General features: G+C 39.3%; 1 protein-coding gene across 1 annotated transcript in view; it reads right to left on the bottom strand.

The window, feature by feature from the left end:
- The window catches only part of LOC149256769 (uncharacterized), a 71,830-nt gene that overhangs the window by 6,812 nt on the left and 47,630 nt on the right, over nucleotides 1-17,388 (bottom strand). The window contains exons 4-5 of the mRNA XM_089455451.1: nucleotides 13,946-14,089; nucleotides 13,641-13,737 (exon numbers count right to left, since the gene is read on the bottom strand). Coding sequence (XP_089311577.1) covers nucleotides 13,641-13,737; nucleotides 13,946-14,089 — 241 coding nt within the window. The remainder of the gene's footprint in view (nucleotides 1-13,640; nucleotides 13,738-13,945; nucleotides 14,090-17,388) is intronic.

Genomic DNA, 17,388 nt, shown 5'->3' with positions numbered 1-17,388 from the left:
ACAAGTCTTTGTAAGTAATGGGCAACCATCCTATAATGGTTATACCCATCAACCTTGTCAAAGTTGCCAGGATTATGCTGGTCTGCAAAGACCCATTGCTCAGGCGATACCATCTTATCCTGGATATGCTTCACCTAACCTGAACAAACAGTTGCCCTTTCTAGCAACTCTAGAATTACCAGATCTAAACCGACTGACGAATGATCCAATTGCTTATGCCCCTTGATGGCCAGCGATTCCGCATAAACTTCCGTCAGATATTCCTAAATTTAATGGAAATCCGAGTGAAGATCCATCGAATCATGTGACGACATTCCATCTATGGTGTTCATCGAACACCCTGAATGATGATTCGATAAGACTTCGCCTCTTTCAAAGGACGTTAACGGGTCCAGTGGCAAAATGGTACATTGAATTGCCTAGAGCTTCGTTCGACAACTTCAGTACCTTAGCCACAACCTTTTTAACCCATTTTCAATTACCGATAAGGTATGAAACGGGAACAGAACTCCTTACCAACTTCAAACAGACGACTGCCACCCACATATCTGATCATATACATGAGTGGTGACGTCATCGTAGGATGGTAAAAACGTATGTTCCTGATCAGCTATTAGCTGAATGGTTTATCAAGTCATTACTTCCGGCTATTATGGAAGATGTGGCCAAGGGGGGAGTCGTAACAGAGGAGCAAGTGATTTCTCGTGCACAATATTTGGACTTAGTTTATACTCAGTCCGGCACACTCTATGACAAAATACCTGACGCCCCTAGACCAGAGTTTTCAATTCCTCCCCCTCCTAAATCAAATAGTGACTCTCATGCCGGTGATGGCGTGATTGGCGCAGCAAACACGAAATCGATAAAGGCTTCGTCAAAGAAAGCCCGTAAGAATTCGGATCAAAATGCAAAAGAAGAAATTCTTGCTTCGGAAGTAAATGCCGTATCAGAAGATAAAGGCAAAGAAACCAATCAACAAGGAAGCAAGAAGAAACAAAACAAAGGGAAGAAGAAGAAACAGGGTGAGTCATCCCCTGGAAAAAATTCTTCAAACCCTCCTGGCAAAGGGAAACAAAATTATCCATGTCTAATATGTGATGATAAGGATCATGGCACAAAGAATTTCCCATTCAAAGCTGAGTTAAAGAGGTTCTTTAAAAGTTCCCAAACATCAGCTGTGTTAACTGATCCATTTCCCAACCCAGGTCAAAATCTGGTTGATAGTGGAAATGCTTCCCCGTCGCAAGTCCTTATGTTGTCGGTTTCGAAACAGCAGAACGATGCTTTGATTTCAACAAGGAACAAAGATTACAGGAATCCTCAACTGTCGAACGAAAAAGTTAAAGATCAACCAAGTAGTTCGACAACAACTTCGACAGAAGTTGTAACACCCACCATCCCTGAATTACCAATAAAACCGCCAAAGGGTGTAGTACACAAGTCAACATTTAATCCTCGTGCCAGAGCGGCGCAACATTATAACATAGTGGAAGATTTGGCCCAATCGCTATCCACTATGTCAACTCTTGAAGTGCTACAAAATTGTCCAACCCAAAGGCAGGCGTTGTTATCGACAATTGGTGGGGTTGATCCTAAGGATTCCAATCTTGTATCCTTTGATCACAAGGGATATGATCCTCAGTTACAAGCTCAGCTAGCTTTCCTTATTCAAGTGAAAGCACTCAACAAAACTGTTCACAGAACAATAATTGATGAGGGAGCCTCGACATGTATTATGTCGATGAGTTGCTGGAAAACTTTAGGATCTCCAACCTTGTCGCAATCTTCGACGACATTAAAAGCTTTCGACGAAAGGACTTATACCCCTTACGGTATCCTTAATAACTTGAAAGTTGAACTAGGAGGAAAGACGGTAGAAATTGATGTAGAAGTCATTGATGGAAATCTTGACTATAACATCCTACTAGGTAGACCATGGATTTATGCCATGGCAGCTGTCGTGTCGACTTATTTTAGGAAGATCGCATTCCCGTTTGAAGGGGGATTACGATCATCGACCAACAAAATTTCCTCCCTAATGGTTCGCAAGTTACAGGAAGCATTCCCATGATCCATGAGAGCAACCATTCAATTCAAGATATCGGAGTAGGATTATTGAAAGACCCCACATTGATGGGAACTCTCGGGCTACCACCTCCTATTTATACAGGAAATGTACCGTTTGTAGCCACCTACAACATGATATCTTCCACGAAGGTCAATATGGATCATTCAATGGTTTTGCCCCCAAGCCCTTTAGAAATATTGTAGCAATCAATGTTTCAAGCATGGGAGGCGAGCCCAAATCAACGCTCGTCAAGCGTTTGGGTAGATAGGTCTAGAGAATATGGAACCCCATTAGAAACTTGGTCGAGAGTACATGGGACTGACGAAGGAATCCTACAAGCAATGATGATTGAGGGGGCACCATGGAATGATCACCACCATCATTCCCTTCTTCCGGAATATGAATAAGATACTCAAAGTGACCTTTATCACCCTTCAGTATTTGAATTCCTAACAAATACTGTAAACACGGTGGACTCCGAACGAAACCTATCAAATATTGAAGAGACTATAGCCATAAATATCTTGACTAAAACAGATGTTGTAGAGAATATTTATGTCGGCAAAGGTTGTTCCCCTTCAGAACTGGAAATATATAACGCTCTTTTTCGCGAATTTAGAGATGTCTTTGCTTGGTCATATGATGAAATGCCAGGCATTGACTCGAGTATCGTTGAACATGAAATTAAAATGTATCCTGATGTCAAACCAGTAAGGCAACGGCTTCGGCAAGTGCACCCGAAGAAAGCCGCTGCCATTAAGACAGATGAAAAACTCCTCCATGCTGGATTCATCTACCCGGTTCCTCTAACCGATTGGGTATCGAATATTGTCCCTGTTATGAAGAAACAAGGGACGATTAGAGTGTGTGTCGATTATAGGGATGTAAACCAAGCTTGTCCTAAGGACAACTACCCTACACCCTTCATCGACCAGATAATTGATGAATGCACTGGATGTGAAATCTTTTCATTTATGGATGGATTTTCCGGGTATAATCAAATAAATATCCGCCCACAGGACCAGTCAAAGACTGCATTTATTTGTCCGTGGGGCACATTCGCTTATCGAAAATTACCCTTTGGTTTAAAGAACACAGGGGCGACGTTTCAGAGGGCAATGAATTATGCCTTCCATGACATCAAGAACATCGTTCAACCTTATCTCGACGATCTTCCGGCTCATTCGCGAAAGCGGACTGATCATCCACAACATTTAAGAGCGATATTTCTACGTTGCCGACACTACAAGATAAGACTCAATCCACACAAATGTGTATTTTGCATCGGTTCTGGTCGTTTACTTGGATTTGTAGTCTCTAAAGATGGGATTCGTCTCGACCCCTGTAAGGTTCAGGCAATCATTAATTTGCCTCCACCTTCAAATTTGCTTCAGATTCAAAAACTCCAAGGGAAAGAAAAATTTCTAAGGAGGTTCATTCCAAATTACGCAGAACTTTCTAAGGGTTATAATCGTCTTTTGAAAAAGGATATACCTTTTGTCTGGGACTAGGTGGCGCAAGCTTCCTTTGATGCTCTGAAAGATTGTCTAGTAAAAGCATCATTAATGTACGCCCTGGACTATCAAAGAGATTTTAACCTGTATCTTGCTGCAGCGGATATGACCATTGCGATGGTTTTAGTTCAAGAAGTCGATGGAATTGAACATCCTATCTATTATTTAAGTAAAAACTTAAACGATATAGAAAGTAAATATTCTTATGTTGAAAAACTAGCGCTTGCAGTTGTTCAAGCGATTCAAAGGTTTCGACATTATGTCCTCTTTCGGAAAACTACCATCTTATCAAATTTCAACCCCATGACTTATATACTGTCGCGACAGTTGTTGGGGGGCAAATATTCAAAATGGATAGCGATCCTTCAAGAGTTTGATCTGGAATTTGTGAAATCCAAATCAAAGAAAGCCCTAGTTTTCGCAGAATTATTATGCGATCTCCCATCATCGTCCAACGATGAAACATCGGAAGAGTCAATCGTGGACGAAAGTTTGTTTCTGATATCTGTAAGCGATGAGTGGTATGGAGATATCATAGTTTATCTCCAAACCCAAAAATTCAGGCCTAACACCTCTCGCTCCGAACAAAAACGTATACGATACCAAGCAAAAGACTACATGATCGTCGGTGATACACTTTACCGTCGTGGTGTCGATACAGTTCTCAGGAGGTGCCTTACCCATGAGGAGGCCAAAAAAGCCCTGAATGATTGTCATTCAGGCACGTGTGGGGGGCATCAGTCTAGATATGCAACAGCACAAAGAATCTTACGAGCAGGATACTTCTGGCCAACCATGTTCACAGATTGCATAACCACAGTCAGAAGTTGCCATGCTTGTCAAATATTTGATAGAAAAACCAGACGACCACCCGCACCTTTACAGTCGATAGTTGCTGTGGGGCCCTTCGCCAAGTGGGGCATCGATTTCATGCAATGTAACCCCACCTCGACCGGGGGGCATGGGTATATTATAGTCGTTGTTGACTATTTTACCAAATGGGCCGAGGCGATGCCTACATTGGATAACACTGGTGAAACAACTGCCCTTTTCTTTTTCAATCATGTAGTCGCCAGGTTCGGCGTACCACAGGCTATAGTTACAGATCATGGATCGCATTTTCGCAATCACATGATGGTCGAATTAGCTGCCAAGCTAGGGCTATCTCACGACAGCTCTACCCCATATTATCCGCAAGCCAACGGACAAGTTGAGGCAATCAACAAGGTCCTGAAGCGTATGTTGCAAAGGATGATCGGGGTTCATAAAAGAAGATGGCACCTAATCCTGTACTCAGCTTTGTGGGCTTACTGGACTTCGGTAAAGAACGCAACCGGGTTCACACCTTTTCAACTGGTGTATGGCCTGGAAGCAGTCTTACCAATCCAGTGCGAAATTTTATCGCATAAACTCGCAATCGATCTTCTCCCCGGAACTTCAGAAGAAGAGGCTCGTTTCTTGGAATTAATCCAGTTGGATGAAACCCGTCGTGACGTCGCTTTGGCTAACGAGGCCCATAAGAAACGAGTCAAGGCTCAGTTCGACAAAAATGTCAAACCCCGTGTCTTCTCAGAAGGTGATTTGGTCTTGCTTTATGACCAAGAATCCGATAAATTCGGAGCAGGTAAATTCAAGTCCTTATGGATGGGCCCCTATATTGTTAAAAGGGTGTTAGCAAAAGGAGCCTACGAGTTAATGGATTACGATGGAATTCCACTGGTGCAGCCCCGCAATGGGTTGTACCTCAAGCGTTACTATGCTTAAATAGTAACCTGCATGCTTTTGTTGTATTTTGTTTTCGCTAAAGTGTTTGTTCTGGTCGAGTGATCCACCTTTTTCCGTTGCAGATGTCGAACCTTCTGGAGACATGTGTTGGATATGCCGACGGAGCGAGTCGTAGTTCGCGGAACCTGTCCTCCGTAGCCTGGGCCATTTTTGATCCAAGCGGCGAGTTAGTAAGTTTCAGAGGAGTATGTATTGGGCAATCAACGAATAACATCGCTGAGTATAGCGCGTTGATAGAACTACTCTCTGATGCCATCACACGTGGCATACGCCGACTAATTGTCAGGCTAGACTCACAGCTCGTAATACTACAACTCAATGGTATATATTATGTTCGCAATCCAACTATTTATCGCATGTTCCTAAGGGTTAAGATCTTGGAAAGACGATTTGATTCAATTCAATATCAACATCTTTCAAGAAACTTAAACACATTAACTGACTCATTAGCAAAATATGTGTTAGATAGACATTTGTAAAATTTATAAAAAGGACACATCATTAATGATTGTACATATGGATCATATAACTCAAACAGAATAAAACCCGAAAATCAAAATATATAAGCTGTTTATATAAGTTCATACATAATGTTCTGTAACCAAGACAAAATTGGTCATATGACCTAAAAACTCAAAAGATGCTAGGGGGCACCCTAGCCTAGTGGTGCTCATGATAGTACGTCACGGCCTGTGCAATCATGCGCAAGAGACGAGTCCATCATCTAGGCACACCAATAGTATGCCGCTGCAACTGTAAAGGTAACTCGTCAATCTTTACATCCGGAAGACCACGAGTAAGGCTCTCGACCTGCTCCTGCACAGCTGTAAGGGTCTCAGTATCGTCAAGGTCGCGAATAACAACTCTCCTAGCAGGCTCCGCTGCCGGGACAGCGACTGGCGATCTCGTACGAACTACTGGACGAACAGGACCAATATCTCCATGCACCCAAGAGTACAATTAAAAGTCTTGATAGAATAAAGCACAGCAACATTATGAATAAGAACAGTAAATAGTAATATGGTCAAGGAGTTTACCAATGGCGCCCCAGTGCTCGCCATCCGGTAGCACCAAATCAGGATCGCCTCGGAAATCCATACCCACATATGGATACTCGGAAAACGCCATCTCCTGACGCTCAAACCACCTAAAGAAGGCCTCAGTAAAAGTAATCTGAGGTTGACCAGCATGCCTAGACATGTGGTCGACCCACCTCTGCATGTGTGGCTCGGTCGGAGAAGGCAAGTCGAGTATGATGTACTGAGGCTGCATCAGTGGGATTTTCTCCAAGGCGAAGGCAGTCAAAATAGAACCAAATCCAAAGTTCTTCAGCTTCCCGTCCTTTTCCTTGGTCAATTGACTTTTCATCTGAACAAGTACTGCATCACACCAGTTGAATACTTTCGGTTGGAGACACTCCAAAGCGTGCTGCATATAAGACCTGTTGGCAACATGTAGAGCTGCACTGCCGACCATCCTACCAATAGTGAACAGAATGGACCTGAGAGCCCGATCAGTAATCTCACGGATAACAATCTTGCCGTCTCTGCTCGGCTGAGAGCCTTCCCTGCAATATTGGCAGACATAATATCTGGTGGAATCAGTCCCCCGGGCCGTACCTGACAAGGAAATGGGGGCACCTCGCCTTGACAGTCCAGTCAAGAAGTACATGTCCTCTATGGTCAAGGGGATGGCCTTTCCCCTAATCTGGAACACTTGGTTAACAGGATCCCAAGCATCAAGCATGTACTGCAGCAAAGAAATCTGTGCTCTCAGACTAGAGATACGGAAGAACTTCAGCAGGCCACAGTTCCGCAACATGTTCACCGTGACAGGGTCATGGAGGGCAATCATGTCCTCCTCTTCATGTTCTCGTTCTCGCCATGTAAGGGACATTTTGTTCAGAGTTCCCTGCAAAGAAAACAAGAGAAGGAGTAAGTTCCTGATTTTGATGAAAAACTGGCGAAAAAATCATCAAAAAATGACCTTAAAAACTCAGTTTTTTGAGCCCAGCGCAGGCAGAGAGTCTCCCACTTGCACTGAGGGTCAGGCTGCCTTAAGGCAGCTTGACCTTCAGCGCAGGTTTCGAAAGGGGATCCTGCATTGATCCTAGGGCGCCCTGGCAAAACCCCAGGGGCTCAGAAATACTGGAAAACAGGCATGAAACAGGAAAAGGAAACCATGAAAAGAAAGAGATAGGGTTTAGCTCCTACCTGGTCCAGACGGCGCCGAAAATCGTCCGCAGAATCTCCCGGAATCAGCTGGTGAAAATCAAGGGGGAAGAGACACCTCCAGAGCTACAACAAACCAAATGCAAATGAAATGGTAAATAAGAAGTAAAAACACCTTTTAATGGCTTTTTACACAGTTTAAAGTGAAATATTAGGGTTATAATCTCATTTTCATGCAAATATTATTCATTTCTAACAAAGTTTGTTGCAGCAATTGAAAAAGCAGTACTATATTTGAAAAGAGAAAAGCTAATAATGGTAAAAAATCAAAATTTGACCATATAATCGAGCAGTTTTACCGCGGAATTTATGCTCGTTAAAAAATAGAAAAGCAAAGATCCGAGCAGTTTTAGCACATAGTTCATGCTCGTTAAAAAATAAACATAAGATCGAGCAGTTTTACCATGGAATCTATGCTCGTTAAAAAATAGAAAAGCGTGAGCAAGAGTTTCCTCCAGAGTTTAAGCTCATTAAAAAATGAACCTATTCCGGTAAATAACCATTGTGATCGTAAATTTATTAGCCATGAAAAGCCTTGGTCGTGTTTGCACCCGCCACCTACACCGTCATTTGTCCGATCGTTCACCTCCATATGATTGTTTACACATTTTGAGGAACAACTGCGAAGAGTGATTTCACCTAGCCATCCTTGTGACACTGCCGTGATTGGAAAATTCCAACCTGTACCTGGAATCTGTTGTTATCCCTGTTTATCACTCGTTCCTCAAAAGACGAGTCTTCTTTGAGCTCTTTCATCTGACTCGTAAAATATGAAAAGTTTGCCGAGTTTTGGCCTTCCAGCTCGTTAAAATGACCGGAAGAGCTATCCCTCCTCTATATTTTAATCTTTTTGGACCTGAGGGATTATTGCACAAAAACGTCGAGCGCTTGTTTTATTCGGCTCGTTAAAGTTATCGAAAACTCATCCCTTCTGTATTGTTTTATACTTTTTCGGACTTAAGGGATTAGATGACGAAAAAGGAATTCTGGAGTTAACTTTCTGTACCTTTTCAGACTCTCTAAAAATGAAAAGGACCGAGTTTTCCTTGTCGTTAGACTCGTTAAAATGATTAAATAGCGACAAACTTGTCTTTAGACGAGAACGAGTTTCCCTATCGCTAGGCTCGTTAAAACATAGCGATGGGCTTGCCCGAAGGGCAGGTTATAGAACAAGCATATGTTATCCTCCTCAAGCTTGACAAAAATAAAGAGGTACTGGTCAGAAATGACTGGGGAAAAATTGGGAGAACCTCAAAACTTTAATGGTAGCAAGTCGCTCTTGAACATGACACTTTGTCCTCCGTATCACATCGGGTTGGGTTGTTTCATTCACCGGTCTCATCACCATGGTCCTCGCCAAACCATCCACATTTGGGGTAATGCTACCGATCCATCACATCAGTGTCGTTATATGTTCAAGATATGTTGTTCAGAAAGAGTCAACCGTGTCCCATCCACTGCCATAAATTATCCTTCATCCACCCATGATCGCCACCCTGAATCATATTTCACAGATTGTTTTCACCTCCACTAAAATCATTAGCTCCGTTCCGTGTCACTGATGTGGGATTCATTAAGGCCCTCCTTTGATGGATCGCTTCTTGTCGACTTCAGCTCATTATCCAAGAAGTTGATCTAGGAACAACCCCCTCCGTACTTTGAAGCTTGCATGCCTCAATGGCAAGTTTCTCACTTCCGGCGACAGGTATACATCAATGACCTTCAACCAGAAGATTTTGCGTGGTGTTCGACGCCAATTCCTTTATTCACACCACGTGAATTGTACTGCAGTACCTTGAGGGTCATTGTCATTATTGGTGATTCCTCTCGCGCTTGTTAACGGTTTACATTATTGACCGGTAATCAAGCGATGTCTTTCCATGTTCGACTTCAGCGCAATTCTCACATGGATCGACTTGTACCTAGAGTGAAGATCGAACGAGTTTGAAGACCCCGGATCTAGTTTCATCCATCCGGGCTGCGATATATATTCAGGAAATATAAAGACATTTGATATGTACATCATTGCAGCAGATGATCATCCTACTCAAAGGATGATAATTTCAGCAGAGAATTATCAGTCTACCATCAGACGATCGTCTGTTCTATGTACCAAAATGAATTTATAAAGCTGAGCATGGGAATGCCCGCCTCAGCTAGATCATGAAAGCAGAATGAAAAATAATGTATTGTATTGTATTTTATTACAGGGCACCTCTCAGTGAATGAATGAACTTCGGATCCTCCTGATAAAGCATTTCACCCGATAAACGACCTCATACTTTAGAGGGCAACTGTTATAGACATTTTTGTGCCTTACAGCATGAAGCATGAAATGTCAATAATCTGAGGGATCCAAAGTCCCTAAACATGTTGTTCCTACCCCTAGAGGAACAAGGTCAGCAAACCACAGCACTGAAAATCAGTTCTCCACCTGAAAGCACTCAAAAAAAAGCTAATTCTGGATCATCTCAACTGCTCCACTGAGCATCTGCGCTGAATGTCAACTGCTCCACTATGTACCTGCGCTGAATGTCAAATCTAATGAAGGCTACCTGCGCTGGGCGAGATTGGCCAAGTGGCACAGTCATTCTGCAAGGTGTCAAATGCCCAGGAGCTTCCAAAATGACACTTGGATCAGGGAATTCGCCTTGTGATGAGTAAGAGGATCAAGATCTCCAAGTGGAAGCAAGAAACTCCAAGTTGACTCAAGAACTGAAGTATAACTAAAGCGGGAGAGGACACTAATCAGCTTCATGCCAAACTCAAGCTGACTCATCCTTTCTCCAAAACTCCTATATATAGAGCTCTCTCATGAGGTCTAGGGAGGCTGGAATCTTGTGAATGTAAGGAAGTGTTGTTGGTTTGAGTATAGAACTATTGGGTGATTGCTTTGAAGGAGGTGAAGAGGAGATTTCTTTCTGCTGGGATTGGGCCTCTTATGGTTGTAACACTCTCAGAACTTTACTTCTTCCATTAATAAAGCATTTGAGGTTCTTCTATATGCATGTGTCTCTGTGGCGTATTGATGCTTGCATATTTGATTTATTCTAATCCTTGAATCAATTATGGATGTATGCTTCTTGTAGTTTCCTTTTCTTGTGCTTTTGCAGGATCTTTGTGTAGCTGGGCCAGTGAAAGAGCAAGGAGCTGGGAGCAAGCATCAAAGAGGGAAGATTGGATCAATCATTAGCGGAAGATAATGGTTAGTGGATCTCTTTCTCCTCTCTCTTACATCTCATAAAGAAGTAACCTTGAATAGCTTTACATTCGGTTGTTGCTGAGGTACTATCACCCTTAGAGTGGGATAGGGTCATTCCGTATTGGATACTTTTCCCAACAACACTTTTGTAGTTTCTTCCAATTGCATGTTCATTATCTCCTCGTTCATCTCTCTTACGACCATATCTTCCACTTCATCCTTTGCCTCTCATTCTACTTCTGCCTCGACCTCTGTCTCTTGGAATAGAAACCTGACTTTTGAAAGCGGTCTCTGAAGTGGAATCCTTATTTTTGTCTATCCTTGCCTCATGGGATAGAAGTGATCCCAAAAGTTCATCAATTGTCAATGATGCCAAATCCTTGGCTTTTTCTATGGCTACTACCACAAAATCAAATTTGGTAGACAAAGATCAGAGGACCTTCTCAACCACTCTTTGATCTTTTATATCTTCACCATAAATATTTAACTAATTTACAATAGTTATTACCCGACTCATGAAAGAATCGATGTCCTCTATCTCCATCTACAGAATTTCAAAATCTCTCCTAGTATTCTGCAACTTAACAATATTGACTTCGGCCATACCTTTATAGTTTGTCACCAAAGTATCCCATGCTAATTTTGCTAAAGATGTGATCATAATCTTCTAGAACACTGCTAGGTCCACTCCCTGTTGAATAAGCTAAAATGCATGTGCATTCTTATTCTTGTCTTTCTTCCATTTTTCTCTCTCTGCATTAGTGAGAGATTATTCTTCTTCTTTGTTCATAGGTTCTGAAAACCCAAACTTCACATAATCTGAAACATCATGTGCCTACAACATGATCGCCATTTTAATAGCCCACACATATTAATCTTTCCCTATAAATGATGGGAACTGGGGCTACAAATTTGAGAAAGCCATCTTTCTCCAAAAATTTCTCTTTTTTAAAAAAATACCCTAAATTTCTCCTTTGTAAAACTCTTTTTCAAAAAAAAAAGAATACCCCTTTCAATAAAACCCTAAGTTTTTTATTTTAAAAAAACTTAAAAAAAACGTTCTAAATAGAACCTTTTCAAAAACTCTTGATATTAATTTTTATATATAAAAGAATTTAAAGAAAATATTTATATATAAAAAACTTAATACGTGAACTTTTTTCCAAAAGTTTAATCAGTCATAGTAACTTGTAACAAAGGATTTGAAAGTTTTAAAAGTCAACCTTTTGAAAGTCTATCATATAAACCATGTGTTGTTTGTTGTTTAATAACCCCCTTCACCTAACCTTCTTGGTCGAGTCAAGAAAAACTTGCGTATACAGGAGTCTAGTTATCATAGAAAATCGATGGCTAAATTATAGCGGTGGCTCTGTAAGCTGCTATTGACTTCTTGGATAGCCCCCGCACATGGATGTTGATGGGAACTGTGACTGCTTTTTCAAAACATAGAGTTTTTTTTATGCCATCTTTGGACCAAACGAGCTCGAGCTCGACTAGTTCGAAAATTTTGATTCTCTTATAACTCACTTAATGCCACAACTGCATATTTTCTCTGTCTCAAACCTTACTCTAATACCAATTTGTTGGAAAGGCAGAAGACACAAAACACAATTCACACATAAAACATGAGATGTTGCTCTTCTATTGATCACACAAAACATAATGATTACACTGAACCTGGTGAAAGGTATTTAAACCTTTTCCAGCTAGCTAACTACCAAAAATATCTTGACATGCAACTACATGCAATCTCACACTCAAAGTAGTCTATCACTTAACTCACTTGACTCAACATTCAAGCACTAATCATGCAATTACTCAGTTAACTAACTTTCTAGTTTTAGCTAACTCCTCATGCAAGAGTAATTATCTTATTTTAACATATGAAGGTTTCCATCGAAAGACTAGAGAAGACTTACGATGCATGGAAGATTTCTAAACTTATTGGGGGCTCAATTGATCCTATGAGATTGACAACTAAGGATATGGAAACATGGATTAACACCCTTCTTTGCTTGCATTGTTCCTATCCAAAGAGCCGAAGTAGAAAACAATGGAATGCTTGCTCTCAAGGACAGGCTTCAGATACCAATAGAACTGAGTTATGAAAATTTATCTCTGGAAAATTTAATTACTTTTGGAATTTATGACATAGTTCTTAAAAATTGGGAGGTAAAAATTATGGTGATATCATCCATGGGAAAACAAAATAGTAGAAATCTTATTTTTTAAATCACTTCTCACGGTCTCTTTTGGATGTGGTAGGTGGAAGGTGTACTGATGGAGTGTGGATGACTGCGACAGCAGCAAAAAATTGCATCTATGTCGTGATGGAATTTGAAATGCATCTATGTCATGTTAGACTGGGTAGTTTTGAGCAGACGGGGAAAGAAGATATACTCCTATCGGTTCTAAAGGAAGCTATAAACAATGTAAAAATCTTCAACAACTAGACTTGTCACTCACAATATAGTTGCACAAGAGTCATGATTTGTCTTAGACTTTCCTGTCTTAGACATTCAATAAGGAGAAACATTTTGGCATGGATCTGGGTGATTGTAAAAGCCTATCATTCTGGATACCAAGTGATTAACAAATGCAAATGGTGTGCAGAGTGACTATTAACAGTTCCCTTGCAGAAGATGGAAACAAGGATACATTTCTCTAGCTCAACTCAAGCATTATTTTACAATTACCATACAATTTTAAGCCAAGATTATTTAGTAGAGTGCTTGAATTTGCAGGTGGCTATTAATTCTTTAATATAGACTAGATGAATGGATCAGAGTTTCTCTCTAGTTTAATGGGAGGTTTTTCCACACTGAGTGACTTCAAGTTACCTTCATACTTCCGAAAACCATTTCCACCAGTTTTCTTCCAATCACTGTATGTTTTCAAAGAAAAAATGTAGTTCATAACTTTCGACGACGATCGTCCCTGAAAGAAAGCTCAAGTAAGATATGCATACAAAGGATAAACCGAGGCAATCAGTTCATTGCTTGCAAGATTTAGGCCTTCTTCTAGCGAACCGTTTAAGGTAAAACCATAGTAAAAGTGTGTGAGGTGACTGATTTAATCAACTTTTCCCCTTAACATTATGGTGTGCAAAAAGTAGGCATGTTTATTCACTTGTAGCAACTCTTACCTTTTCCAAATCAGACACTTCGAAGGTTGGGAGGTTCAGCTCTTGAACTGCAACAAGGAAGTTCCTCACATTTTTAAAATATTGATAAGCCAAGAGAGGTGCTTCGTCAGAAGAAGGTAATGCAAGAGTCAAACTCTTCACCTCCTGGGACGAAAAACAAAATCACATCCACATCATTTCATAGTGAAAATATTACTGATTGAAAATTAGCAAAGGAATTGTTTATTTAGGCTGATTGTTCTCACTTTAGTGCTTTTTAGTTTTCTATGCACATAGGTTACATTGTGTGTAATATTTTGTAAACTCACTATTGACTTTTAAGCATCGGATTTAAGGCCATATCAAACCTCCTCTTATGTAACTTTAATTCTGATAAATAAATATTTTCCTTTACGGTGAAAATGTCAAAAAAAATGGCAAGAATGACATAGATCAAATTGTTGTGTTATTGCAAAACCAAACTCCATAATGTTGTCAACAACTAGACTAATTAACAACTAAAATTTTAATTGAAAACATGTCTAAGAGTTAGGTTGGGTGGTGATTCATCACTTACACAAGCATAATCTAATGGGTTGTGATTCATACTTCATATTTTGCATGTGCTTTATCATGGATATGCATAAGTAACTAGATTTAATTAATAAATATAATGAATTCAAAGAGTTTAAGAGAAATATAAGTAGGATATGTTTATTGATTTACATTTCAATGTGTGTTATCAATCATGCTTAATCACAACTAAAACATTTAATTTCATTGATTAAAAGGAATTGGGACTCTAACAAAAATATTTATTTAACCACTATAACATTTTCCAAAGAATATCTCCCAATATTCATTTGAACATCGTAAAAAAAATTCAATTCAAACATCTTGTCCAAAAAAAGAAAATGGAACAAAGAGTAAAGGCCATCAAACTCCACTCAATTTCTATCTTTTCATTGTATTATTATTTATTTTATTATCTATAGGACATAGATTCATGTATTTTAAGTGGAGAATATCTAATAAGATATAATGGCTATATCTTTTTAAGTCGAACATACAATATTGGCAAACCTGATTAGAAATTTAAAGGAGCTCAATCAATAAGAGATAAAAGATCCATTTATTGCATTGACTCTCATTTTTTTTATAAACAACAACATTAAATCATTTCAAAATACGAGTGAATGGTTAATTTATGTATTGTAATATCATCCATTATAATAGTTTTCCATTAATTTAATTGGGTAAATGAGTTAAGACTTTTATTTATTTGAGGAAGCTACTCTATATTCTCAAATTGATGGTGCTATGTTCAAATTGACTGGTCTAATTTCACTGTAAAGTTAACCAATTAATGGGTCTAGGTTGTAGTTTTTACGAACTTGTGGAAGTGGTCTCATAGTTTGAACAATTTAATCGTTTTTTTTTAATTAATTGGTATTGTATTACTCCTTGAAAAGCTGATAATATTAAGATGATGAAATTAAAAAATGTCATCAAATGTGCATGTATTATTGAAATTACTACAATTTAATAATCTTACAGGCATCTCTTTGCTCTTTTTGGATAATTGCTAATCTTCATTATTGACATATTTTCAATACCTAACTTTTAATTAACCAAATAAATTGATTATAATTTTTCACATTGTATAAACATATTAAAATAGAAGTTACTTAGATATTTAATTACAAAATAAATGTAATCAATTTAAAAAAAAAAAAAAAAAACACACCCTTTTCTTATACTATATCGTTTTATTTAATCTTAAAAAAAACCTACATAAATAACACACCATGTCCATGGAATATATACATTAAAAAAACAAATAATAATAAAATTAATAATAATAATGTTGTAAATTAGGAAATTAATAAAGACGGGAAACAAAAGAAGAAACGATCCACACTTTCCATTTACAACCTATGCACTACGCATTTTGTTCAACGTTCCTTTATTCCGTAGCGTATAGTAAAAGGTGATGCATGTAACTGGTGACACATAATGAGGTATGCCATGTATCCATTACATATGGGAGCCCATGTATCCATTACCACGTGCCCATCACATGTCACGCTATGTGCTAATACACTAACACTTGTCTTTCATTATCCATTTACCCAAAGCATTTGGATGTACAGAATTTCTGTGCTACCAAATTCCCTGTGTGTTTTATTTCCATCAGCACTTTTTCGAGCAGAGCTTTTACCTTCATTAAAGAATTTGGTTTTGTGTGTTCAACTTTCTAGCAGTTACAGGTTCTATCCATGCTCATTACTTCGGTTTTGGATGTGTTCAACTTTTTAGCAGTTACAGGTTCTTGTACTGACAAAGCGGTTTTGTTGCAGAACTGTTTCAGAAGTTGTCTCGACAGGACCTTCTAGTTGCAAGTCTCTTCTGAAATTTCTTGATTGGGGATTGCGAACTGTTCTCCCCTTTCTTTTCCACCCTTGGCACCTGCTCATCAACATGATTCCCACGTGGTAATATGTTTTGGAAACCTTACTTTCTTCATTATTATTGTTCATGTCTAAATGGTTTGTTGATTGAGGTTATAGTTCATGCCTAAATGTGGTTCTTATTGTGTTTTCCTTTACAGGGATGCATGGGATATGGGATATGGCCGCTGAAATTTGTCTTTCTTAGCTTCCAACTTTGCTCAGTTCATGTCTAAATGGTGTGTAGATTGAGGTTATAGTTCATGCCTAAATGTGGTTTGTTGATTGAGGTTCTTATTGTGTTTTCCTTTACAGGGATACATGGGATATGGGATATGGGATATGGGATATGGGATATGGGATGCATGGGATATGGGATATGGGATGCATGGGATATGGCCGCTGGAATTTGTCTTTCTTAGCTTCCAACTTTGCTTGGTGATTCAAATGTGGAATTTCAGGTAAGTTCTCGCCATGCTGAATTGTATATACAATCTAAATTTTCACTTATACCAAACTTGCACTACAAATAAAACAAATAAACTGCAGTCCCGTCACCTCCAAACATCATATCCCCCATCTTAGATGGTGCAAACCAACATCTTATCCTAGTCATGATATTCCTATTTTGTTTGTACTTGTGTTCATAGTTATTTTGTGAAAATGTCCCTGCTTGTTATAGTAGCAACAAAAGACTTTCTCCTTTCAAGATTCTCTGGACTATGAATTTCCTCCTTTTAAATTACATTGTTCAAATTTCCTTCCTTCTTGCTTGTTTTGAATTTGTAAATGCGCTGCTCTTTTTGAAGGAGCATAGCACCAAGATCTTCAAATGAAGCCGTGCAAGTCTTCTCTGATGGTTCAAACACCTCAATCAACCAATCACTTTGTCAAGTCTGCTGTCAGAGCCTACAATTGTTTGCAGAAATGGATAAAATAAGATAATTTTCTTAACGTACAAAAGTCCAATAAAGGACCAAAATGTTGGTCAAAGTCCAAAATGGACCACAATGT

Source organism: Pinus tabuliformis, chromosome 7 (genome assembly GCF_031772625.1).
Source record: "Pinus tabuliformis cultivar Carrire ecotype Pingquan chromosome 7, CPIR1, whole genome shotgun sequence".
In the NCBI taxonomy this organism is placed as follows: domain Eukaryota; kingdom Viridiplantae; phylum Streptophyta; class Pinopsida; order Pinales; family Pinaceae; genus Pinus; species Pinus tabuliformis.
The sequence above is the reverse complement of the archived record's forward strand: the minus strand, read 5'-3'. Positions and strand labels throughout refer to the sequence as shown.